Here is a 23,857-nt window from a genome sequence, read left to right on the forward strand (position 1 = left end):
ATACACGTAACTTTTGGAGGCTCCAAGCCCATTATTCTGGTCGCCATTATACTTGAAATAATGTGCTGCGGCTTGACATACCTGGTGGTCTATGATATTGTCACGTTGTAGTGACGGCAGTCCAGCGGTCAGGAATACACCAAAAAGACTTGGAAACGAAGCTCTTTATTTGGGCTGACTTGCGCCCGCAAAAGAACTGAATCACTCGGCGGCAGCGTAAGCAACAAACGTGCTCTTCGATCGTCGAACTATGAATGTCCGCCGCTCGCGGCATCGCTCAATTTAAAGCCGGCAAGGAAACTTCCAGATAACAGGACAAGATCATCTACAGTAATCTGGAAAAACCTAGATGCAGCCTTTCATGGCTGTGATCAATCGAGATTAGTCTGGTCGCTTATCACGTCACGAACAAAAGTGATAACAACCCTTTCCTGCAGCCTTGAGCGTGAACGAACAAACACTACAATGATACGTGGCAATATGCTGGATGGCATCTGATGGCTAAATGGCCTAACTCTTATAGTTTGACTGCTTCCATTCCACGAATTGCTCGTATATAGTATCAGCAATGAGTGCGCTGACAGCTGCTGAAATGTGGCTTGCTACCTGGTACAAGCTCCGGAGAGAGTTTCAATGCGAAAGCATTCTATGGCTCGTCGGAAATGAAATCTGGCATCGGTCATTCACTGCAAAAGTGGTCACGAAAAATCCCTCATGACGTCACCATGGTATGAAAGAAAAATGAAATTTTCGCCAAATGTGGGGAATTGAACACAGAACTTTCAGATTGCGATGTGAGTACGTAACCCATAGGCCACAAAACCACGTTGCTTCTCATAAAGGGTAACCTAGTATATGAGTCGGTGTGTCTCATTCGAAAGGAAGGAAGAAAAAAAGTAAAAGTAAAATAAAAACACTGCTTTCGCATTCAGAGCTTCACATCCATTCATGCAGTTCGGAATATGGTTAGGCACATTGACTGGGCAACTTTGTAGTGGAAAAGCATAAAACCACGAAAGAAAAGGGCTGTCACTGAGTGATTGCACTTTTTCACCTCATTTCTGTGGTGTCCTGCACTCAAAATGCAGAAAATACGACGTCTTATTGGGGCAGTAGAGACCTTGTTCTCATTCCTATTCACATTGATGAAGCAAAAATTTTACATTGGCCCCAATGTGCTGTGTACATTTTTTCCTTGTCTACTGCCCAGGCAGCGAGTTTCCGTATTAACAAGGCTTAAATATATTTCTTGAAGAAGTTTGGTCCTCAAGCAAACTGTCTATAATTCGAGATGTCCGTACTAACGAAGTCGCTACCACTGTTAAAACCTTGTGAATTTTCATGAATCTTTCAAGCTGGAAATCTTTTGATTTGTTGGTCGAAATTATTCTGGGGCCCTCCAGTACAGCACCTCTTTCTCTCTTTCTTCTTTCACTCTCACCTTTCTTCCTTCCATCTCTTATGGGGTGGTCCAGGTGTCCACTGAGATATGTGATGCAGATACTACGCCATTTCCATTCCTTAAAAATCCGTTTTTTTTTTTTTATTGTTGAGCAGAGAATTCACTGTTTTGTGCCCCCAATTTCTTTCGCTTCATCTTTACTTCTTTTACCTACCAAAATGTTGTGTGGCCTTTATTTTGTTTTTTTTAATTAGGTTGTGGTTTGTTGTGACAGTTCATGACCTGCACACTTTTCACGGGTCACTGTGTCTATAATGCTTCTGAGAATCAACATGTGAAGTGCAGAAACACTGGTAATGCCCCGCAGACACGTCACCCGGAGCCGAAGATTCCGATTACTACACTCCTGAGGACCCAGCCACAAGCACGGGCGGCGTTGCTGGTGCGGTTGGCGGGGGCCACTTCTTGGTTGACCAGGGGACTGACACCAGCCTAGACACACCGCTGGCAGAGACTCCCAGTGCCGAGAGCTCAGGAACCGTGTTGGCGACGCCATCTAGTGGCGGCAGCGGCTCCAACAGTGCAAAGAACTCGCCAGACGCCATGGCACTGCGTCGAAGGCGAGTCTTCGATGACCGGTGCTCGCCCGTGCACGAAGAGGAGCGCCCCATCGAGCTGGTGGAGGTGAAGGCCACCACTCCGCTGGCACCTACGGGGTCGACGACAACGTTTGAGGTGAGCGAGCTGGTTGAACACAGGACCAGCATGCAGTGACTGCTTTGAGGTCAGCAAGTGAGCAGTCATAACACTGCAGTCATAACACTGCCGTCAGCTGCTATGAGGTCCAGGATTTTTGTTTGGCTAGGCAATCTTTGTATCTTAACCCTTAATCTGCCACTCCCAAGATAACTCGGGCTACCACATATGCACACCCCCTGCCTCTCCCGAGTTAACTCGTTTTGGCTTTTTAACTCACCCCCTGCCGCTCCCGATAATATTCGTGCAAAAAAAGCTATGCAGACATGTAGCGCCATCTATGGAGAGACTGCGTAAATTCATAGATCTTGTAGGGTAAATTTTAAACAACAGATGGCGGGCATGTTTCCACATCCGAGTCACTTCGCTTTGGTCTGCGGACAGCACTATACAGCAGCCATTAGGCTATGTGTCACACTTGTGCGCGCTTTGACGGACGAAGAAATTCAAAATTGCTTGTGAATTCGGAGTCCAATGATAATGACAACGAGGAAGGAGCCCACCTAAGTGCCTTGTCGAGTGATGACAGCGATGAAGTCCCCCTGCCACCGAAAAATCCGCATAAGGAGAGGAAATCCGACAGGCCAGATTGGTGCTGGAAGATTTGATTCATTACAACTAATATCTATACGATTATCCTGAATAAACATGTCTACATGTCCTGCAGAGCATTTTAGTGCGTTACTAGCAAAAAATTTCCAGGAAAATAACATGCAAAAAAACCCGGCAGGGTGTGTGCAGATGTGAGTAAAAAAACCTGGCAGTGAAAGGTTTAAAGAGACACTGAGGACGAATTGAAGTTGGTCTGTATCATATCGATAGACTACAAAATTTTTTAACGACAAAGAGAGCACTTTACTGAAAGTGGAGCTTTTATAAGCCAGAAGGCCAAAAACGAAGTACAGGTGTCATTGTCACCGGTCACCGTCATTCACAGGTAAACTGTGTGGTTTGACACTGAATTTTGGGCCCTGATCTTTAGAAGCTATTCCACGCTACCATACACTTCAGAACGGCAGCCACCAGTCCTGTTCAGTGAACGTCGCAAGTTCGAATCGAGTGGTTGGAAAATTTTAAAATTCAAATTTCTGAGCCATAAAGTGCTTGTTTTGCTGCTGGACAAACGTTAGCATACCCAGAAAGAGTCAGAGATTTAATGAACCTTCCGAGCGGTGGGAGGCCGTGCTGTTCAGCTCCAGCATGGAGACCCAGCTCCGGGCCGTGGAGCCGGCTCTCGAGTTTACAGAGGGCCAAGGGCTCCTGGCCACCTAGCACGGACTCAGAACCACCCACACTGGCCTCACAGGCGGACGAAATAAATGTTGATCCTTCTCCTCCCACTGCAAACAATAATGCAGTGGAGTTGTAATCAGTGTTCCTTTATCAGAAAGGGCAGGATGGGGTCAGGAACTGAACTTGTTTGACTTGTTGGATAGAAGCAGCTCCATATTTTTGCATGCAACTTTATGCAGTCGACATATCTGAAATCTTTTTTAGTGTGAAAGCACTACGTAACCAACCAAAAATCATGTGTGAAGCTTGACCTTGAGAGTCACCTTGGCCTACCTGGAGAAATGTAATAAATATATCCGCAAGTGAGTTTCAAACCAGCGGCAGCATGAACAGGTCAACTTTTCTAGCCACTGCACGAGAGCACTATGTAAAAGACCCGGCATAGCTATAAATTCCTGCCTTAACCAAGCTGTACGAACACGGCTTCCTGGCCTAGGGGTAACATGTCTAACCTGGGATCTAAGGGTCCCAGCCGATCACACCTCGTGTTAAACTGTACATGAACTAAACACAAAGCTAAACACATGCTTTCACACGTCTGCTTGGTTCAAAACCCTGTTGAAACCCTACCACTTTTTTTACTAAGCTGACCAAAAACCTGATGTCTTATGTGCGCACTTATGGTAAAGCATTCTAGAAATGACAAAATCTTCTCATCGCTACAAACGGTGGCACTAATTAGCGCCAAGTAAAACTAGCCTGTAAGTGCATTCCAGCACCCACTCAAGTCTTGAAGATCCTTTTGTTGCTGGCAGTGCTGTGTAATGGTCCCTGTAGTGTGGTGCAGTGCAGCATGTAACGGCGCGAGCCCAGTGTAAGTGCTTCGTGTCTACCATTGCAGGCACGCACACAGGCGACATCGCCCTCCCGTGCCCCGGCCAGCAGCGTCGGCCACGTGGAGACCAGCGTGTCCCTTCCAGGCACGCCAGCTAGCAATGCTAGCAATCGCAGCAGCGGCGACAGCTGTAGCAGTGGTTCCAGCACACGGCTGCTGCTGTCCGGTCGCCGGGCCTCCCAGCCACAGAGCAAAACCGCAGGCAGTGTGGACTGAAGGAGAGCGGCACCGCATGCGGCAAACAGACTTCCAGCCCTTGCCAGCTGCTGCCGCTGCTTGCGGCTGAAGAAGAGGCACGTCGTCACGCACAAATTTCCTCTGAACCGCTCACGTCGCCTCCGCCACTGCCGCTGCCAAGTAGTCGTCCCTGCTTCACTTGCCAGGCTGAGCGGTGAAGCGCACCAGTCGTGCAGTGTGTCCGATGATGTGTGACGCTTCTTCCGTGTACCCCATATGGCAGCTTCCTGAGAAATGGCGTCAGCCTTGTTAGGCCGTTGGAGGTGAAGACGGAGCGAGTGGCAGGTCTCCGTGTATGGCGTCTTTCGGAAGTTCCGAGGCCACTTAGCCTGCGATCAGTGCAGTGGCTGGGCTGTTCATTTACGTGTCACAAGCCCCCGGTGCTCAGGACAGTTTTGTGAGTGAGAAGGACGCATTTCTGGCGTCGTTGAAAGTGTCTAAGAGCAGCGGGTGCATTACGAGAGCCCAGTCGTGCCACTCGGTAGCCTATCTGGTCACGTACTGAGTAGCCCGAGAACTTTTTGGTGTAATGAGCACCGATGTTCTTACTGCGAGGGCAGAGCAGAGTGCTTATTGCGTTTGCTCTTCTCAATGCCTTTTGCTTGACACGATCTGATACGGAGTTGGGTTCACGCAGTGGTTTCATTACAAGTGCATGTCTGAGAGTTCAGTATATTTGGGCTTTATTAGCAGGCATTGAGACCCCTCATCCCTTCATTTTTTAAAGTGGTCGTGACCAAGCAAACCAGCTCAGTGTGTTCCTGGCACTATAGCTTAGTTGTGCGTTCAGTTGGCTGGCCGCACAAATGCTGAAGGTACTGAGTAAAGGTATGAGCAGACAAGGCTTGGATGATAAGCAGCTCATTAGAATATAGCTAAATTTTCGTTGGTTTCAATGACTGTAGCCTTTTGTACTTGGATCAGGGGCAGATTTAAGGGGGTCCCCCCCGTTTCCCCCTTGCAAGCAATAAGTTTCACATAGGAAAACTGTCTCGAACCAAATTTTTTTGCCAAAAAAGTCAGAGGAAATACACGACTCAGAAGGGACCCCCACCCCCAACTGACCCTTCCACGATTGACCCAGAAGTCTACGCCTGACATGGATGAAAATGTGAGGTAGTGTGGATTCATTAATTTGACCTCGCGTGATCATAGTTTCTAAGCCTGTCCACATTTTGCAAGCTGATGTTCGAACGAGGAATTGAGTTCGCAAAGCCAATTTTGTAGCGAAGGATCATTGTCCAAATGGATTTGCTTCTGAGGCTGACAGCAAAAACTTGGAACTGCTAGAGCAACAGGCAGGGAGGTCTTGTCCAAGTAATTTATGGAATTTACTTGGTTTCAGCTGAAGTGCAATGCCTTTGCAATACCACAGGGCTAATTATATTACAGACAAGCATCATTTTACCACTGTGTAGTTCTCCTTTGTTAGTTGGCCCATGAACTTGCCTGAAGTTTCACCCGGTGAATATTGTAAGCAACTTTCTTGATCTTTGAAAAATTCAGAGTTGTGTTGCAGTTGCATTTTGTGAGCTCCTGTGTTGAGACATGCCTGTTTGACTCAGATTCACACCTCAGTTTTGAAAACTTGAATCTGTTTCTCGTGTACGACCCCAGGAAGCGCTATGCTCAATTATGTAGCTTCAACGTGGCAGCCGCTAGAATTTTGGAAGCTAGCAAATGGTGTTGTATGTGATGTTAGAACACTCTTGCTTTCCATGTCCATTCTCGAGCTCGTGGTGTGAAGGTTAAACGTGTCCAAAAATCCTTTCAGTCGGCTGCCATCTCTATTGGTTTGTTTTGCTTCAAATCTCACCATTAACTGGCTTTGTCTTGCAAAATAGAAGTATATTCGCAAGCACGTTGATTGCTGAAGAGAAAGTAAGACCCAGCGTGACCACACATGGTTGATTGTGCATTAAGATTGTCGTATGCTTTGCTGTTGTGCAGTCAAGCCTCGTTATAACAAATAGGTAAAATAGCGTTGAATAATTTGACTATAGCCAAAATTCATAATTATAATATCGTCACTAATGCATACAAGAACAGTGCAGTTTTGTCATTGAAGGGGCGGTAATGAGGAGACCTTTTCCGAAGTATTAAAAAGCGCCGTTTCGAAGGCGCTGGCAACAATTCCAGAAGCCTTAGGGTTGGCTTCTCTGCACAGCACTGTCAGCTCGCAGCAGTGACTGGCCAAGTGTCAACTAGGATGGCTTCCCCACATTACATCCGTGTCGCGTGGAAAGTGATGCTTTAGAGCGAAAGCTATCACCGTTTTCACTGCCTCCGTGAACACAGGACGGTTACTGCAAGGCTATAACTGTGTACGCCGCTGCTTCACGAGGCACTGTCGATGGGTGTGAGAATCGAGAACGCGAGCCGGCCGTCTGGCTACCAACGCTCCGTGCTAGTGCATTTTCCGTGGCGCTGTTGGAGAGTGCGAGATATAACAACACAAAGCCGTCATAAAAGCACAAACCTTGCAATGAACGCTTGCTGCACTACCACCAGTCATGTGTGTTGTGTGGCGTAGCCTGCCATTTGCAACCCGTGCGGGCACTGCTTGGCGCTGGGGAGTTCAGTATATCCATTCAGTATGTTGCATGTGGTTGTTAAAAATACTTTGGAAGAGTTTGGTTTAGCCAATAATTCATAATAACGGTGTTTTTTACATCGAGGTTCAGCTTATACTTTCCAGCATACTAGGAATGTGAAGAGCACAGGAAAGTTATTGCAAACATGGAAGCAACACCTTCAGTGTGATGCATTTCAACGTCCATTTATATGGACGTTGAGGACAACTTTGGCAGGTTTTGTTCATCTGATAGCTGAGCCTTTCATAACTCTGTTGAGATCTGTTTGCAGCAACAGGCACTTTCACTGCGGAGAAATTTCGGGTTAAAGTTGGAATATTCGTCCCCACCACTCAAACTCGTCGCTAGTTTTTCACCTAACCTTCCTCATTTTGCTTTTCTTTGGTTCGGTTTGTTGGGGTTTAACGTCCCAAAGCAACTCAGGCTATGAGAGACGCCGTAGTGAAGGGCTCCGGAAATTTCGACCACCTGGGGTTCTTTAACGTGCACTGACATCGCACAGTACACAGGCCTCTAGAATTTCGCCTTCATCGAAATTCAGCTGCCGCGGCCGGGATCGAACCCGTGTCTTTCGGGACAGTGCTTTTCTTTGGTTTCTTCATGCATCAGCAGCAGTGGTACAAAAGTTAAATTGAGGCGCTTAATCCTTCGTTTTCTGTCGATTTCAACAGAGAACCTCACCTGATGTCACTGCGCTGTACTCTTGGCAGGAAAAGTAGATGGATGACGAAAGTGGATTTAATGTTTCGTTGCAACAGAGCTTAGCACCGCTTTTAGGAAATGGTGACTGCAACAATGTTCTGCCATGATTAGCATCTAACAACTACTCTGCAGTAGGCCGTTGCTGCTACACCAAGTTCGAAGCAATAAAATTTTAGATCTCCTTCCGGGATTCGTCGCCTTGTCCTGCATATAGCTCCTGCGGTAAAGCCCAGTAGTGGTGATACTTGTCTCATTTTCTGCTCTTTTCCTGGCTTGTAGAAGCCCAGACTTCAGTGCGAATAGCCTTTTTGTCATCACGAAGTGGTTCTATCTATTTTGAAAGAACCGCTTTCTGTGGGCCAACTTCAGTTTCTTCTCGGTGTTCCTTTGAGGTCATGGCTATGAGTGAAGACATGTGGAAGTGCTGTTGTGTACGTAGTTTGCCTGTTTGCCTGTGTACGTAGTTTGGTCACTGTGTTCATCTGTTCAATGGAAGCAGATGTATCCTGCCCCTCCAGTTCATCGTTGCTCTTAGTGCGGAAGCTACACTGTGTGCTCGGACGTTGCGACTGTCGACTCTGCAGCGATGGCTTAGTTGAAAGCGGCCGTGTAGAGCTTGCGTCTCTGAAGTCTTCGTCAGAAGCATCTCACGTGTTCATTGTGACGCAAGTTTGGCAAAGACTGCTTCGCCCAGGACTGTACCATTTCTGTTGACAACAGCGCGTACACCGTGGTGTCTCATAGACTTGCAGACTGTGCTAATTGTATGCAGCACTGGTACTGTGGTGTGTGTTTGAAAAATTGTACAGGATTAAAGTAATCTTTTAATGGACCCTGCAGCGTGACATGCATTGAAATATTCTTTCGCGTTAACATTCCTTTATTTATTTATTTAACCATACTGCAGGCCAATGCTTTGGCCCTAGCAGGAGGGGCATTTTACAAACAATGCAAAGTAAAAAGGCTACACAAACAAAAGAAAATGTCCAGAAATTCAACACTAGTAAGTCTGGCAACAAATGAATACTTGTCCACAATAAAAGTTGGAACAAAACTATACAAGAAAAAGGACATCAGTCCAAAATACAAAAAGTACAACGTAAAGGGGCATTAATATAGAAAGAGTGAGAAAATGACTGAGTGAGAAATTTCTGTAAGTCACGTCTCAAAAATCTGAATTTGTGCCAAGGAACGAACAGTTCTTCAAAAATGTAGAATTTCTACGCATTGGACGTATGTTATATCCCATATGAGAGTTGCATGTTTGACATTCCAGGTATTTTGCTAGCTGGGCTCGCAAGGAAAACCAAGATGACAAACTAGCCCAACTTTCCATTATTTTAAGAAAAACCGTTATTAGCGTTTGCTTCTCACAATTACTACATTCGGCATAAAATGACTACACTTTCCAGTTCACTGATTGCAAGAACGCATTTGACTCAATTTAAACCTCAGCAGTGATGCAGGCATTGTGGAATTGGGGTGTAGAAGAGTCTTTTAAGTGAAAATACTGGAAGATATCTATAATGACTGCACAGCTACCATATTACTTCATAAAGTCAGCAATAAAATTTCAGTAAGGAAAGGTGTCAGGCAGGGAGACGCGATCTGCCAATGCCATTCACCTCCTGTTCACAGGAAGTATTCCGGGGACTGGAATGGGAACAGTTGGGGATAAGAGTTAATGGAGAATACCTAAGTAATTTGCGATTTGCTGATGACATTGCCTTCTAAGTCACTCAGGAGATGAGCTGCAAAGCATGATCATTGAGTTGGATGGGAAGAGCAGAACGGTAGGTCTTAAAATTAGCATGCAGAAGACCAAAGTTACATCCAACAGTCTAGCAAGGAAACAGCAGTTTACAGTTGGCAGCGAGGTGCTGGAAGTGGTAAGGGAATACGTGCATTTAGGGCAGGTAGTGGCTGCTGATCCGGATCATGAGAGGGAAATAACTAGAATAATAAGAATGGGGTGGAGCACATATTGCAGGTTCTCTCGGATCACGAATGGCAGTTTACCAATATCCCTCAAGAGAGAAAAGTATACAACAGCTGTATCGTACCGGTACTCACCAATGGGGCAGAAACGTGGAGGCTAACGAAAAGGGCTCAGCTTAAACGACGCAGCGGGCTATGGAAAGAAAAATAATAGGTGTGAGACCGGAAGCAGGCAGAGTGGGTGAGGGAACAAACGCGGGTTAATGACATCTCGGTCAAAATCGAGAGGAAAAAAATGGGCTTGGGCAGGACATGTAATGCAAAGGCAAGATAACCGCTGGTCCTTGAGGTTAACGGAGTGGATTCCAAGAGAAGGCAAGTGTAGCAAGGGGCGCCAGAAAGTTAGGTGGTCGGATGAGATTAAGAAGTCTGCGGGGATACGGTGGCTGCAGCTGGCAAAGGACAGGGTTAATTGGAGAGACATGGGAGAGGCCTTTGCCCTGCAGTGGGCGTAGTCAGGCTGATGGTGATATTTCATCTAGGCCCAAAGGTTCGTCCAAAGTGAACTAGTTTCCGGGCTGTAAGCATATTTTCACTGGGACGGACGGCAGCTTTCTAGTTGTTGCAGTAGGTGGTCTGTGTGTTGCTTTGGACAAAAAGAACGGTGCAGAAGGTAGACTTTGTTGTCCTCAAAACGAACTGGAACCCGCCGCGGTGGCTCAGTGGTTAGGGCACTCCCCTACTGAGCCGGAGTACCAGAGTTCGAACCCGACCGCGGCGGCAGCGTAAAAAGGCGCCCGTGTGCTGTGCGATGTCAGTGCACGTTAAAGATCCCCAGGTGGTCGAAATTATTCCGGAACCCTCCACTACGGCACCTCTTGCTTCTCCCAATCCCTCCTTTACCCCTTCAATTACGGCGCGGTTCAGGTGTCCACCGATATATGTGAGACAGCTACTGCGCCATTTCCTTACGCACCGAAGCAGCAGAAGGCGGGCACAGTGGCTTATGCATCACCGGAAGATATAATGTGCCGGACGCCAGTCTCTGCTAGTCCTATTTATTTACAAGAACGTGGTCCGGCAGCTTCAGGAACCGCCCCCATGAGCTTTGTTTTCGACGCATTTGGCAGCGTCCCGTAGGCTGTGAAGCAAGTCCTGCATCTGTGCCATGTTGCAGGTGAACGACAGGGGCTCCGAGGACTTGAGCTGGACGTGGAATACGGGCTCGCCGATGCGCTCCAGGTGGTTGCTCTTCACGCGATAATCGACGCTCCAGTCGACGTCCGTGACGTGGGGTGGTCTGCGCCCGATCTGGCTCAGTTCGAGGCGCACCAGCTGCCTGTTGGCCGCGTACTTGCGCGCCAGGCTCTCGGCCCGGGCGCCGGTCATGCCGTACTCTTCGAGGCGCATCGCAAACTGGGAATCGTCGAGGTTGAAGCGCGAGCTCTCCAGCACGAACGCGATCAGCCCGGCGCAGCCATCTTTGAAGTCGTCTGCTGCCGCACAGTCCTCCCCGCTCTGCTGTTCTTCGTCGGCCGTGACTACTCTGAACACTTTGTCGAGCAGCTTGGCGTACTCTGCGTCGCTCACCTTGCGCGGATCGGCGGCCTTGGCGATGCCGTTCACGAACGGTTCGGCAAGCTCCATTCTCTGTTCTTTCAACTTTTCCGGCCTGTAGTATGCGGCTGTTCGTCCGTAAGAAATAATCCCACGGTTATTTCACGGGACCGGACGTCGATTTTGCTGGCGCTCTTCTGTAGTTCGCGCGTTTTTTTTGAAAAGCCAGCTGCAAGGACAAGTCGTGTACCACAGGTGAGGAAGATAAAAGAGAGTAAACAGCGTGGGACGTAGACGGGGACGTAAATACTGACGAGGGGGAGAGATTTGGTTAATATATCCCGGTTTAATGAGCGGGATTAAGTATGCGCGTAACAAATAATAATAGGATCTTGCCCAAGGCTCCCCCATTCAAATGCATGAGGAGTAAATTCTACGATCTCTCATTCAACGACGATGTGTAAGGCACTGCACTCGTGCATCACCACGTTATATATTCGCGTACGACTGCTAAATAATTTAAAGTTTAATTTCTCACCATGTGTGAGGAAACCATAGCCGTCATCGGTTGTTGAAACCGAATCCGAAACAGGTGAGAGAAGAAATTCAGTTATAATCTAGCTGCCGTACGCGAATACCACGAACCATGGCACCTGATGAGAATTCGTATACAGTATGTTGTGAACCGAATGCGCTACTGACACGTGCCGTGCTTATCTTATGAGGCCCACCGACCAAGCCATCTGTTATCGGCAGTGGTCCCGGTGACGTCACTAGCCAAGAGGCTATAAAACTACTAACCGCTAATAAAGCTCGTTCCTTCTTCTTCGCCAACCACTTGTCGATTCACTAGAGTGGCGACGAGCGGCCCACCGCCGGGCACTGGCTGCTCCATGGCAGCCCACGTTGGACCGCCGGGTTTCGACGAAGTGGAAGACAGTTGGGAAGCATACCAAGTACGTCTGGAGTCCTATTTTGAAGCCTACGGAATCGATGATTCGAAGAAGCGACGGGCGCTTCTAACGGCAGCTTTAAGTACAGCAACAGTCGGCAGAATAACGGGGCGTTGCGCGCCGGCCAAGATTCAAGAGCTTACCTACGAGAAGCTGATCGAGCTACTGACTGAGCAGTTTGCGCCGCAGGGCAATGAAATAGCGGAGTCTTACAAGTTCTTCACCAGGTATCAGCGTCCTGACGAAACAACGAAGGACTTCATTGTCGCAATTCGGAAGATGGCCTGCGGTTGCAACTTCGGTGAGTCAAGGGACAGGATGCTACGAGACAGACTAGTTTGCGGTCTGCGTGACGCTGCAGGAGTTCAGCGAGCACTCCTGTCAAAATCGTCGCTGACACTCAAAGAAGCAGAGGAGGCCTGGAGGCAGCTTTAGCGGCAGAGATGGCAGCCCTCAACGTGGATCACATGGATAAGACAAAGGGTCAAGGCAACGTTCACGCTGTGAAGAGCAAGCTGCAGGGTCCACCGCATTACCAGAAGACTCGCCTGCATACATGGGCGTCCGGAGGGGGGGGCAAGGGGGGGCGGCTGCACCCCCCTGGAAAATCACTCACTCGAACCGTGAGTGATGGCCGCACGTCAGGGGCGGCGGTGCGCTCAGCCAAAAGAGTAAAAGCGGCCCTGCTTTCACGCTTTGGGTCACATCTGCAAAGTGCCGCGTCCGGGGACGCGTCGTTGCAGACATACAGCGGCACCGGCGAGCATGTGTTTCGAGCCGTCTTGAGATGTGTGCCTGTGCCCGGCCACCGATGAATTCTTCAGGAGGGAGGGACAAATCAGCCGTGTCCATCCCCGCTTTGTCGGACTGCTCAGGGGCAAGCGGGCGATGAGTTGGCGCCGCCGCCGCTCGCTGTCTCCTCCGATCCACGGGAGAGCGCAGTTCGGTACAAGCGCCGCTTTCAGAATTTTCGGCAAAGGGGATTAGCTGCTTTTGTTCACGGCGACGCAGTCTCCAGAGGCGCCCCCACACCAGCGTTCCTTGCGTCTTCTCCGGAAACCAGCGCCTTTGGTCAAGGCAGCCCGATGGCGCCTGCCTGGCTCGCCTGTCACCTCTGGCTGGGCCTCAAATCCCAACAGCGCCCATGTACTGTGCGATGTCAGTGCATGGTAAAGAGACCGTCCGTCCCTCATAGCCTGAGTCGTTTTGGGGCTCTGAACCTCATAAAAACACACAAAACAAATTTTCCGACCGGAGTGGCGAGTGTCCCTTCCCCTCGGAAGTCGCGCGGCGTTCCTTGCGTGTGCTGTAATGATCGGAGGCCCAGCCAGCGGAGAACGGCGAGACAGTCAGGCGTCATCAGGTATGCGGCCAAAAGCGCTGCTGTTTCTCGGAGAAGACGCAAGGAAAAGCTGGCCTGGAGGCGGCTTCTGGCTCGGCGTTTGCGGGGACAAAGGCTCTAATCCCCTTCGCCGGCGATGCTGAATGCGGCTCTGGTGCCGGACTGCGTTCCTGGGGACTGGCAGCGGAAACAGGCGAGCCAGACCGGCGTCATCAGGCTACTGCGACGGAAAGCGCTGCTGTCCGGGGGAGACAAAAGAGACACTGCGTGGGGCAGTTACTGGGGACGGCGTCGGCGTACACAAAGACGTCTAATCCCTTCGCCGGGAAGGCTGAGCGCGGTGCTTCTCCCGGACTGCCCGTGGACTGACCGACGAGACCCAGTGGCGACGACGGCGGGGCGGCGCCCTCATTACCCGCGTGCGCCCTGGGCAGCAGACAAAGCCGAGGGGCGACACGGCTGATTTGTCCCTTCCACTGAACTGAAGAGGTCACCGGTGTGAGCGGTCAGCGCTCGCGTCCCCATCGATCAGGATCGTCACTCAGCAGCAAACGACCTTTGGGCCTGGGAAAACAGTTCGCGACTCAGAGACGCCAAGTTCCTCCTTGCCCGTGTATGTGTGTGTCTGTGCGGTGTGCGCCGTCACGTGGGGAGGGCGGAGCCAAAGAAGACCGCTAGCAGCCCATTGGACGCTCAACCCGAGATCAGATTCCCTACCTGGGTACCTGGGGAATCTGAACTGCATTTAAGCAGCAATCTGTGGGGTGCCAGATCATCCTCCCTCATTTTCTGACTTTGGTCTCCGTGCTACTGTACAAAATGTAAAATAAACCTTCCAGCTTTGCTATTCCTCCCGAAGGCTTCCCTCCGTAGTCTGGCTGCTTCGTCCTAATGCGGTGAAGACCCTGGTCCCGATCTCCGAGCACAACAGTGCGCGCCTCTTTGTTTGTGCTTCGGTGTTTTTAGTGGCCGGTTGTCAACGAAGCTGAGAACAACCAAGACAGCGGACGAGAAAACGACGAGCGGCGAGTAGTGTGTGTGCAAATACTCGACTGTGCGGTTGCGCGAGCAAGATGGAGCGAGGTGTATGAAGCTGCGAGCGTGCATTTATCTTGTAAATAAGTTTTCGCTGCATACATAGTCATTTTTTGTTTTCAACGTACGCATTCAACCGTTTTTCCAATCAATGTGTATATATTTTTAACACTACCAACCCCGAGGAACTCCATAGCCAGCTTTGTCTCGCGCGGTCCCGAATGATGGATATTCGACGCTTCTTCAAGCGTCAGCGGTTGTCTGACGAAGCATTATCCAAATGCGCCCCTGCAGATTCTGGTGTGACATGTGACTACGGTGTAGCATTTGAACAGAGTGATGCAAGCTTTTATCACCGGACAGTAGCTGATGTCGTCGACTCCATGGAAGGGACTCTGTCAACAGTGAGTTCAGGTGATGCAGCAGGCCGAGATGATTCCATTTCTCCTTTCTTGGGATTCAAGTCCGGATTTGACCAGAGCGATGCAACCTTTCATCACCGGACAGTAGCCGGCGTCGTCGTCTCCATGGAAGGAACTCCACCAGCGAGCTCCGGTCACACAGTAAGCCGAAACGATTCCCTTTCTCCTTGCTTGGGATCGAAGTCCGGAGACAACATCAAGAAAACAAATAACTTGCCTCAAGAATATGACTTAGGAGAGTTTCTAGGCAAAGCTAAACTCACTGGCATACCGGACTTTTTGAACTTACGTCTTCTTACTAAGCCATGGTCGCCAAATGTCACATATGATTTTAAAAAGGATGTAACACCTGGAAAGAGGCCTTTTCGACATCAGCTGGGAGATTACGCCCCCTGGCTTGCGTACTCAGCGACAGCGAAAGGCGCCTTTTGTCGTTTTTGCGTCATTTTTCCTCCGCGTGTTCACCGGGGTACTCAAGGTAGTTTTATCGTGCGCGCTTTCAGTAACTACAGAAAAATGCACGAGGCGTGCAGGGATCACGTAAAATCCCAATGGCACCAGGAGGCAATGACGGCCTCACAGAACTTTATGGATGTGATGAAAGGCAAGCAGCTACCCGTTGTACAGCAGCTGAACAGAGCACTGCACGCGCAAGTTGAAAGGAACCGTGAGAAACTATTTCCAATAGTTTCCACCATTGTCTTTTGCGCGACGCATGACTTGCCGATTCGCGGCAAGCAGTCCGATAGTGGAGTCTTCAATGATCTGCTTGACTTTCGTGTAGAAGCTGGAGATACTCTACTTCAGGAGCACTTCGCTTCTTCTGCTGGCAATGCCAAGTACACTTCTGTCCGCGTCCAGAACGAGATCATCACAATCTGTGGCGACATCCTGAGAGAGCAGATAGTTACCGAAACTAACAAAGCGTTTGCTTTTTCCGTTCTTGCTGACGAAACTGCAGATATTTCAGGAAAAGAGCAGATGTCTATAGGCGTTCGCTTTATTGACAAGGCGGAAGTCGAAGTGTGCGTTCGAGAGCAGTTTTTGGGATTTGTAGAGCTGGAGCAATTAAACTCCGCTTGCATCGCCGCGGCAATCTTGAAGCTTTTGACGAATGTCGGACTGATTCTTTCGAACCTCGTTGGACAGGGGTACGATGGATGCTCTACAATGGCTGGAAAAGAAGCTGGAGTGAACAAAATTATACAAAAACAGTTCCCGAAGGCACTATTTTTCCACTGCAAGTCACAAACTAAATCTCGTCATCAACGATTTGAACGACGTCTCTGAAATTCGAAACACAATTGGGATAATCAAACAAACCATAAACTTCTTCCGCGAGAGCGTGCTCCGGAGAAAATTGGTGCCCAACATTCCGATGCTGTGTGAGACAAGATGGTCTGCAAAGTACAAGTCTATTAGGATCTTCTATCAGCATTACGTGGCCATAGTCGAAGCACTCGAGCAGCTCGCGTCCACGGAATCATGCTCGAACGCTGCAACTAGACAACGAGCTCACATCCTCTACTGCGCGACAACAAGCTCATCTTTCATCGTCTGCTTGCATATTGTAGCGAAGTACAGCGCTCGGCTCGAACCAGCTACGAACATTCTGCAAGGTGTATCCATGGACTTCCATTCTGTGCATGGCCACATCACTGAGCTACAACGTATTTTTCGCGGCCACCGGACAAACGCTGTAGAGGAGTTCTCTAACATCATGAATGCAGCAAGGGAGGCAGCCAATCACTTAAATGTGGTGATATCTGTACCAAGACAAGTCTCTCGTCAGGCCCACCGAGACAACTACGGGATTCAGTCGCCAGAGGAATACTACCGTGTGGCAATATATGTGCCGTACTTGGACTCCCTCACTGCTTCTTTAGCTCGGCGCTTTTCTGAAAGCAATGAGAGGAGCTTCAAACTTCTCCAGCTGCATCCATCAAAAATGAAGCACTTGAGCCGTGTTGAGTTCGCTGTTCTCGCCGAAGAACTCCAGTGCTTTTACGGCATCGACAACTTCAAGGAAGAGGCCATCTCTTGGTACGAGATGTGGTGCAACAAAACTGGGGACCCATCAGAAATAACTTACTGCGAGCTTCTACATCAGGCCAAGACATTCTTCCCTGGTGTTGCAAAAGCCATTGAGGTGGCTCTGGCTTTGCCAGTTACTACCTGTACGGTCGAACGCTCCTTCAGTACAATGAGGAGAGTGAAAACGTGGCTACGCTCAACGATGACAAACGACAGACTGGACGGCCTTTGTATGATGAGTGTGCACCGAGAGCGTGTAATGAAGCACAGAAATGAATTTATCACCAGTGTCATCACGCAATTCGCCCAGAAAAATCCGAGGCGTCTACAGTTTCTGTTCAAGGAAGACTGACTGAGTGACTGTCGTTGCGTGTTTGTGAACATATTGTGCTGTGTGCTGGTCATCAATCCGGGTGTGTCTAGAACCCGTATGCAGCAAGACTGAGCACTCTTCTCCACGAAGTGATAGTATCTTTTTGCATTTTTATTAATTTTAATTGTTTCTTCGTTGATAAACTCCAATGTATCTCTCCTAGCCTCGCTTTAATTTGCTGTTTGTAATTTTTCTTTCATGCGTGTATTTTACTTATTTATTTTATTTGTATATAAATAAATAAATTTACTCCGCAAATAGTGCCTTTTTGCTACGAACATACCCCCCCCCCCTCCGGCGCCAACAACCAATGGGGCCCCCCCCTGCAAAAAATTCTGCGGACGCCCTTGCCTGCATACTTCACCTAGACCAAGCGATGGTGTTGTTTGTTCGTGCTGCGGTAGCACTGGGCACAGAGCAGCGAAATGCAAGTTTCGCCGGGCGGAGTGTTTTCGCTGCCGACGAAAAGGGCATCTAGCGCGAAGATGTGTGTACTGCAACAACCAGGAGTGGCACATTGCGAAGAGCATCCTTCAGAGAGCGACAGCGAGCTTTGTCTGCTAAATGTGTACACTGCATCTGTTAACCTGGTCAAGCCCGGGCCGTAGTTCGCACCTTCGACTGGAGTGGAATTCCGCTGAAGATATGCAGGTAGACACCGGTTCACCGGTCTCCATAATTACGTGGGGGACATACTGCAAGCATCGGCACGCCTGGCCTGCGCTCCGCGAGACGTCTTTGCAGTTGTCCTGCTTTCTTGGCAAGCTTCCCGTGAAGGGGGAGCTCCGGCTTCCTGTCTCGTACTCGGGTAAAACTCTGGAAGCGAAGCTAACCGTGCTGCAGTGTGACGGTCCGAACTTGTGCGGACGCGACGTTATCAGCGCATTTGAACGCAACGGAAGGGCTGTCCTGAGCATTGTCGGCGAGGCAAGTACGGGTGAGAGGAATTTTCCACATCAAGCTTCGGTTAGCGCGCTGTTCATGGGCGTCCGGAAGGGGGGGCAAGGGGGGGCGGTTGCCCCCCCCCTTGGAATTACGGATATTATTTATGCCCTACCAGAAAACAACTGCAAACCTACCGCCTCCCTCATCCCCAAACATCGGGTGCACCCCCCTGGAAAAAGTTCTGCGGACGCCCTTGGCGCTGTTAGAAGAGTTTAGCGATCTGTTTACACCAGGCCTAGGACGCATTGGTGGTCCCGCAGTTCATTTGCGGTTGCATGAAAATGCGCAGCCGCGATTCTGCAAAGCTCGTTCTGTGCCATATGCAATGCGAGAGCAAGTGTCTAAGGAAATAGACCGGCTTGTTAAAGAAGGCATTCTATCGCCTATCGACAGTGCGGACTGGGCCACGCCTCGTTCCCGTTATCAAGAAGAATGGCTCCATTCGATTATGTGGCGATTTCAAAGTGACCGCGAATGCTGCATGTGTCACAGAGCAGTACCCATTGCCAAAAATACGGGATATTTTTGCTAACCCGGGGGTGAAGTGTTCAGCACCATCGACTTGAAAGATGCGTACAATCCGTTGCCACTCGACGAGGAAACCAGGCAGCTCTTGGTCGTAAACACTCAGAAAGGCCTGTTTTGCTTTAATCAACTTCCTTTTGGTGTGGCCTCCGCCCCTGCTATTTTTCAGAGACGTATGGAAGGCATCCTGCAAGGCATTCCGGGCGTTCAAGTTTACCTGGACGATGTGGTAATCGCGGAGAAACGAGGGTACTCGGAGACGCTGCGTCAAGTTTTCGAACGTTTCCGGCAGCACGGTGTCAAGTTGCATCCGCAGAAATGTAAGTTCAGGCAACCAGAAGTTGAATTTCTGGGACATCGTATAAGTGCGGACGGATTGTTACCTAAGACAGACAACATGGCCGCGATAGCAAAGATGCCGAAGCCAAACTGTGTTGCGGAACTGCGAGCATTCTTGGGCTTCGTAACCTATTACCACGCATTTCTGGGAAATTTGGCTACTGTTTTGGAGCCGCTGTATGAACTGCTAAGAAAGAACGCACGCTGGCAGTGGGGAGTGAGACAAGATAACGCTTTCCGATTAACCCAGCGGCTGCTACAAGAGGCAAAGTTTTTGGTGCATTACGATCCAAATAAGCCCCTTATCTTGGAAACCGATGCATCCTCGTGTGGCGTTGGCGCAGTGCTATATCACAGAGTAAATGGGCAAGATCTACCAATCGGGTTCCGATCACGAACTCTGTCACCGGCTGAGCGGAATTACGCGCAAATCGAAAGAGAGGCATTGGCTGTGGTCTTCGGTGTTACAAAGTTCCGGGAATATCTACTCGGGAATCAGTTCACGCTCGTCACAGATCACAGGCCCCTCCTCGGCCTTTTCAGCCCTGTTAAGCCCGTTCCAGCCATGGCCGCTGCACGGATTCAGCGTTGGTCACTCCTACTAAGCGCCTACAACTACAAGATAGAGTTTAAGCCAGGGAAGGCGTTAATTCCGGCGGACACCCTCAGCCGTTTGCCTGTACGGCAGGCGCATGACGCTAAGGCTGCAGAAGAGGACGCTGGTGAGTACGTCCTTCTAACCGATCACTTAGACTCCGGTCCGCTGTCGGCGAGCGATCTGGCTGCGATGACTGCGGACGATAGCCAACTCGCACAAGTCCGCGATTACATTCAGAACGGCTGGCCACGATACTTGCAACCTGCTCAGGAGCCTTTACGCGCATACATGCACAGGAAGGACGAACTGACGTCCAGCCATGGAATTGTGTACTGGGGCCATCGAGCGGTAATTCCGAGGAGTGCGCGGCTACCAATGCTGCGTATGTTGCATGATGCTCATCAAGGAGTAGCGGCTATGAAGAGATTGGCCCGTTCTGTATTTTGGTACCCAGGACTCGATCAAGACATTGAGAAGCTGGCTAGCGCATGTCCAACGTGCATAGAATGGGGCAGCATGCCCCCTGCACGACAACCCGTGCCTTGGCCAGAAACAGCGGAGCCGTGGTCTAGAATTCATGTTGATTTTGCAGGTCCTGTGGAAGGTCACATGCTGATGATTGTGGTAGATTCTCATACCAAATGGATCGAGGTCACTCTAATGAAGACAGCCAGCTCGGGAAAAACAATTGAAGCACTGCAGACTATGTTCAGCCGATTCGGCTTGCCGAGGACCCTTGTGACGGACAACGGGCCGCAGTTTACTAGTGAGGAGTTCAGAGCATATATGAAGCGCAATGGCATCAGCCATATGCGGACCGCTCCCTACAAACCACAGTCTAACGGTCTGGCGGAAAGGGCGGTACGGACTGTGAAGCACGGGTTAAACAAAAACACGCGAGGTAGTTTGCAATCTCGCCTGGACCACATTCTTTCTCATTATCGGCGCACTCCCCTTCCCAACGGGAAGACTCCGGCTTCCATGCTTCTCGGATATCAGCCACGCTGTTTATTGCACAATGTGGTTTCACGACCCTTTCCTTCTGCAGATGAATACTACACCGGAAAACCGCTGCACAAGGAAATCTGGTTCAAGAACTACGGAGTGGGCGACAAATGGAAACCAGGCGTGGTAGTCCACCGAGGGCTCACGCATGACAACCGTAAGGACAGCAGATGGGGAGCAACGTCGCCGCCACCTCGACCAACTAAAGACCAGGAGGACCTGTGTGGAAGGTGCTGACGTTAAGCCCCAGGCACCCACGGAAGCATCAATGGCTGAGGACAGCGCAAGAGACAGCTCGCAGCCTCAAGGTCACGGCAGTGGGGAGAGTGGGTCCCAACCAGGACCGGACAGTCAAACGACGCCAGACGCGCAAGCCGAAGACTGTACAAACGAAGCACAGGGAACAGACGGCGCTGACGCACCGCGTAGGTCAAAACGGCAGCGTCGGCCCCCGGACCGCTTCGCTCCTTAAGGGGGAACAATTGTTGTGAACCGAATGCGCTACTGACACGTGCCGTGCTTATCTTATGAGGCCCACCGACCAAGCCATCTGTTATCGGCAGTGGTCCCGGTGACGTCACTAGCCAAGAGGCTATAAAACTACTAACCGCTAATAAAGCTCGTTCCTTCTTCGCCAACCACTTGTCGATTCACTACACAGTAAACTAGAATATTCTGAACAGAATAGTTCACTATGATTCGGGCGTTTTCTAAGCTATGGTATCTGACTGAAGCTTCGGTGGGTGAAGCCACAAACCATAACCCCCCTCCCCTCGTTTTAAATACGCCCCTGTTTAATTCACTTTGCAGTCAAGAGTGCGTACGTGCGGGAGAGGCTATTGATACACAATCGGACTGTCATTGCGATTGATGCGGTACTGTTTGCAGTAGCAGTGCGATTTCGGTTGCGGTGGGCAGCTGCCCTCCTCAGTTACCCTCTCCACTGTTGTCGCCGTCGAGCAGACAGAGCTGCGCTAAAAGTATCACAGCTGTCCTGAAAATTTCGTAGCGTGAGCTACACTGGCCGAGGTTGAACACTTTCGCGTGGCTCCTGGAGAGCCGTGCTAAGCATGCGCGACGAGCAGTGACGTCACACGGCGCACAGCTGGCGTGCCTCGCCGCGCGCGCTCGCCTTCCTTTCCCTAAAATGATCGGAGTGTACGCCAACGCACACAATGAACGACGACGGCCTATGGCTTCAGCGCCGCGTTTCTGGCGCAACGTTGTCAATGCCGACGCATGCAGCGCACACCTACCGCCACTTAGCAGCACGGTTGAGGTGTCCACTGTTCCAAGAGGGCAGTTATGCTCCTTCCCTCTGGTTCAGGTGTGAGATGTGGACACCTCGCCCTCACCTTACGCTGCATATATCCTGGCATAGCAGAGCTAAGCCACTGCCAATTTTTTTTTAGTTTTGATCGCCACAGTCGCCGATCGGCTTTTGAAACCGAAACCAAAATGGCACGTGAAAATAAAACTCAATTAAAAATTATTCAGCTGCTGTAGGTGACTTCCACGTCGTGATTCATGTAGAGCAATGTCCAGCGCAATGTTCTAAAGAAAAAAAAGTATACTACAATTTTTTTTTCACATTTAATGATTTCAGCTGGACGGGTCGTTGAGGCATGTCTTATAGCTGATCATGAAGGCAACCTCTCGACCAACAAAAGAATCACACAGTCTCAAAGAAACCCAGATATTTGCCAAGAACGTATATTAACTCTCTGTCTGTGCCACGGTCCAGGAGGGTGGTACGTACGTTGCCTCACACACATCGCACCTGCCGCGGTGGCTCAGCGGACCGTGGTGTCCGCGGCATTGCTGATCCAAGGTTCGGGATCGAATCCTGGCCCCCGGCCGCGGCGGCCGTGCTTCGATGGAGGCGCGACGTCAGTGGTGGTTAAAGAACCCCGGGAGGCCGAAATTAGTCCACTGCCCTCTCCAATACAGTGCATCTTCCTCTCTTCCTTACATTACTCCCTCCTTTATTCCCTCCGTCACGAGACAGTGCCCTTTCTTTCCTTTGTAACCATTTTTCCGATTTTAAACTCCCTCACTATCAAACAGACTTCCAGATATATTTACTAGCCTTAAGACATGTAAAAACAAAACTACCGAGTAACCGAAGTCTGCTCATGAGTGGAAAATTCAAGGAGGTAAAACAAGGCAAATGGTGCCATTTTTCTTCTTGTCATTATTAGACAAATAAATAGAGCGTGTTATTTGTTTTTATGTTTAAATACACATTTAAATTTTGCTTGTGTTTGTATTTTATTTAGATTTTTTCACCTTACCGGAACATGTTATGAAACTCTCGGAGAGCCGCCATGTTCCTTGGCAGCCCATAGATAACGGTCGACCTTTAACCGCTGATTGCGAAAAGAAATCTGCAACGGTGGGGCATGTTCGGCGCTTTTGATGTTGGTCCCGGTGATGGAGAACTGACACCGCTAAAACAATATAACTGGTCTTTGGCGACGTACCCTCATGAAAACGAGCAGCAGTCCACATGTCTAGCAACGTAAGTATCATCATGGCGGGAACTCCGCGCATTCCTCCACGCCGTTCGTGTCGTGTGTACACTCCAGTTGTGAGGGGCGCACCAGCGCTACGCTGCGGAAGACGAATGAACTGCGCGAAATCGGGGACGCGGTCGTGATTAGCGTTTTCGATGTGATTATAGCTGTCGGGTCACGAACCGCTGCTTTTCGCTTTTAAGGCCAGCGGAGAGCGTTTAGGCCTCGGTGCCTGATGCAGTGCGGTTCGTGCTAACTCCCCGACAGAGAAAGTTTTTAATCGCGCATTTCAATAAGCTTCTGAAATTCCACCTGTCACGGGCACCGTTTTGCATTTCAGCTCCTGCCTTATATTGTTGTGTGCAAGAGCGATGAGGCATTAGCTTCTGTCATACTCCACAAACACAAAACAACAGTGGCTGATGCAATCTACGACACGTTCTCGACATGCTTTCG

General features: G+C 49.8%; 4 protein-coding genes across 5 annotated transcripts in view; 3 read left to right on the forward strand and 1 right to left on the reverse strand.

Moving 5' to 3' along the window:
- Positions 1-8,651, forward strand: part of Mrgn1 (Mahogunin ring finger 1) — a 34,617-nt gene extending 25,966 nt beyond the window's left edge. For both annotated transcript variants that reach the window (XM_089587771.1, XM_089587770.1), the window contains exons 13-14: positions 1,770-2,137; positions 4,293-8,651. In XM_089587771.1, coding sequence (XP_089443897.1) covers positions 1,770-2,137; positions 4,293-4,502 — 578 coding nt within the window. In that variant the 3' untranslated portion in view covers positions 4,503-8,651. The remainder of the gene's footprint in view (positions 1-1,769; positions 2,138-4,292) is intronic.
- A 2,148-nt stretch (positions 8,652-10,799) lies between these two features.
- LOC149347930 (COMM domain-containing protein 3) lies at positions 10,800-11,471 on the reverse strand. Its single transcript, XM_089587773.1, has one exon. The coding sequence runs from the start codon at positions 11,402-11,404 to the stop codon at positions 10,844-10,846; it is 561 nt and encodes a 186-aa protein (XP_089443899.1). The 5' UTR covers positions 11,405-11,471; the 3' UTR covers positions 10,800-10,843.
- Positions 11,472-12,207: 736 nt separating this feature from the next.
- LOC149347931 (uncharacterized) lies at positions 12,208-12,702 on the forward strand. The gene has a single exon (XM_089541653.1). The coding sequence runs from the start codon at positions 12,208-12,210 to the stop codon at positions 12,700-12,702; it is 495 nt and encodes a 164-aa protein (XP_089397779.1).
- Positions 12,703-18,166: 5,464 nt separating this feature from the next.
- On the forward strand, positions 18,167-21,122 carry LOC149347932 (uncharacterized). Its single transcript, XM_089541654.1, has 3 exons — positions 18,167-18,410; positions 19,113-19,263; positions 20,929-21,122. The coding sequence occupies exons 2-3, from the start codon at positions 19,119-19,121 to the stop codon at positions 21,120-21,122; spliced, it is 339 nt and encodes a 112-aa protein (XP_089397780.1). The 5' UTR covers positions 18,167-18,410; positions 19,113-19,118.
- The last annotated feature ends 2,735 nt before the right edge of the window (positions 21,123-23,857 follow it).

This window comes from Amblyomma mixtum, chromosome 4 (assembly GCF_055824585.1).
Source record: "Amblyomma mixtum isolate Tamu chromosome 4, ASM5582458v1, whole genome shotgun sequence".
Lineage (NCBI taxonomy): Eukaryota > Metazoa > Arthropoda > Arachnida > Ixodida > Ixodidae > Amblyomma > Amblyomma mixtum.

Coding starts and splice junctions, on each gene's coding strand:
- LOC149347931 (XM_089541653.1), top strand. CDS start 12,208: ATGGCAGCCCACGTTGGACCGCCGGGTTTCGACGAAGTGGAAGACAGT.
- LOC149347930 (XM_089587773.1), bottom strand. CDS start 11,404: ATGGAGCTTGCCGAACCGTTCGTGAACGGCATCGCCAAGGCCGCCGAT.
- LOC149347932 (XM_089541654.1), top strand. CDS start 19,119: ATGGAAGGCATCCTGCAAGGCATTCCGGGCGTTCAAGTTTACCTGGAC. Junction 19,264..20,928: donor CAAGTTGCATCCGCAGAAAT/GTAAGTTCAGGC, acceptor TTCCTTCTGCAG/ATGAATACTACACCGGAAAA.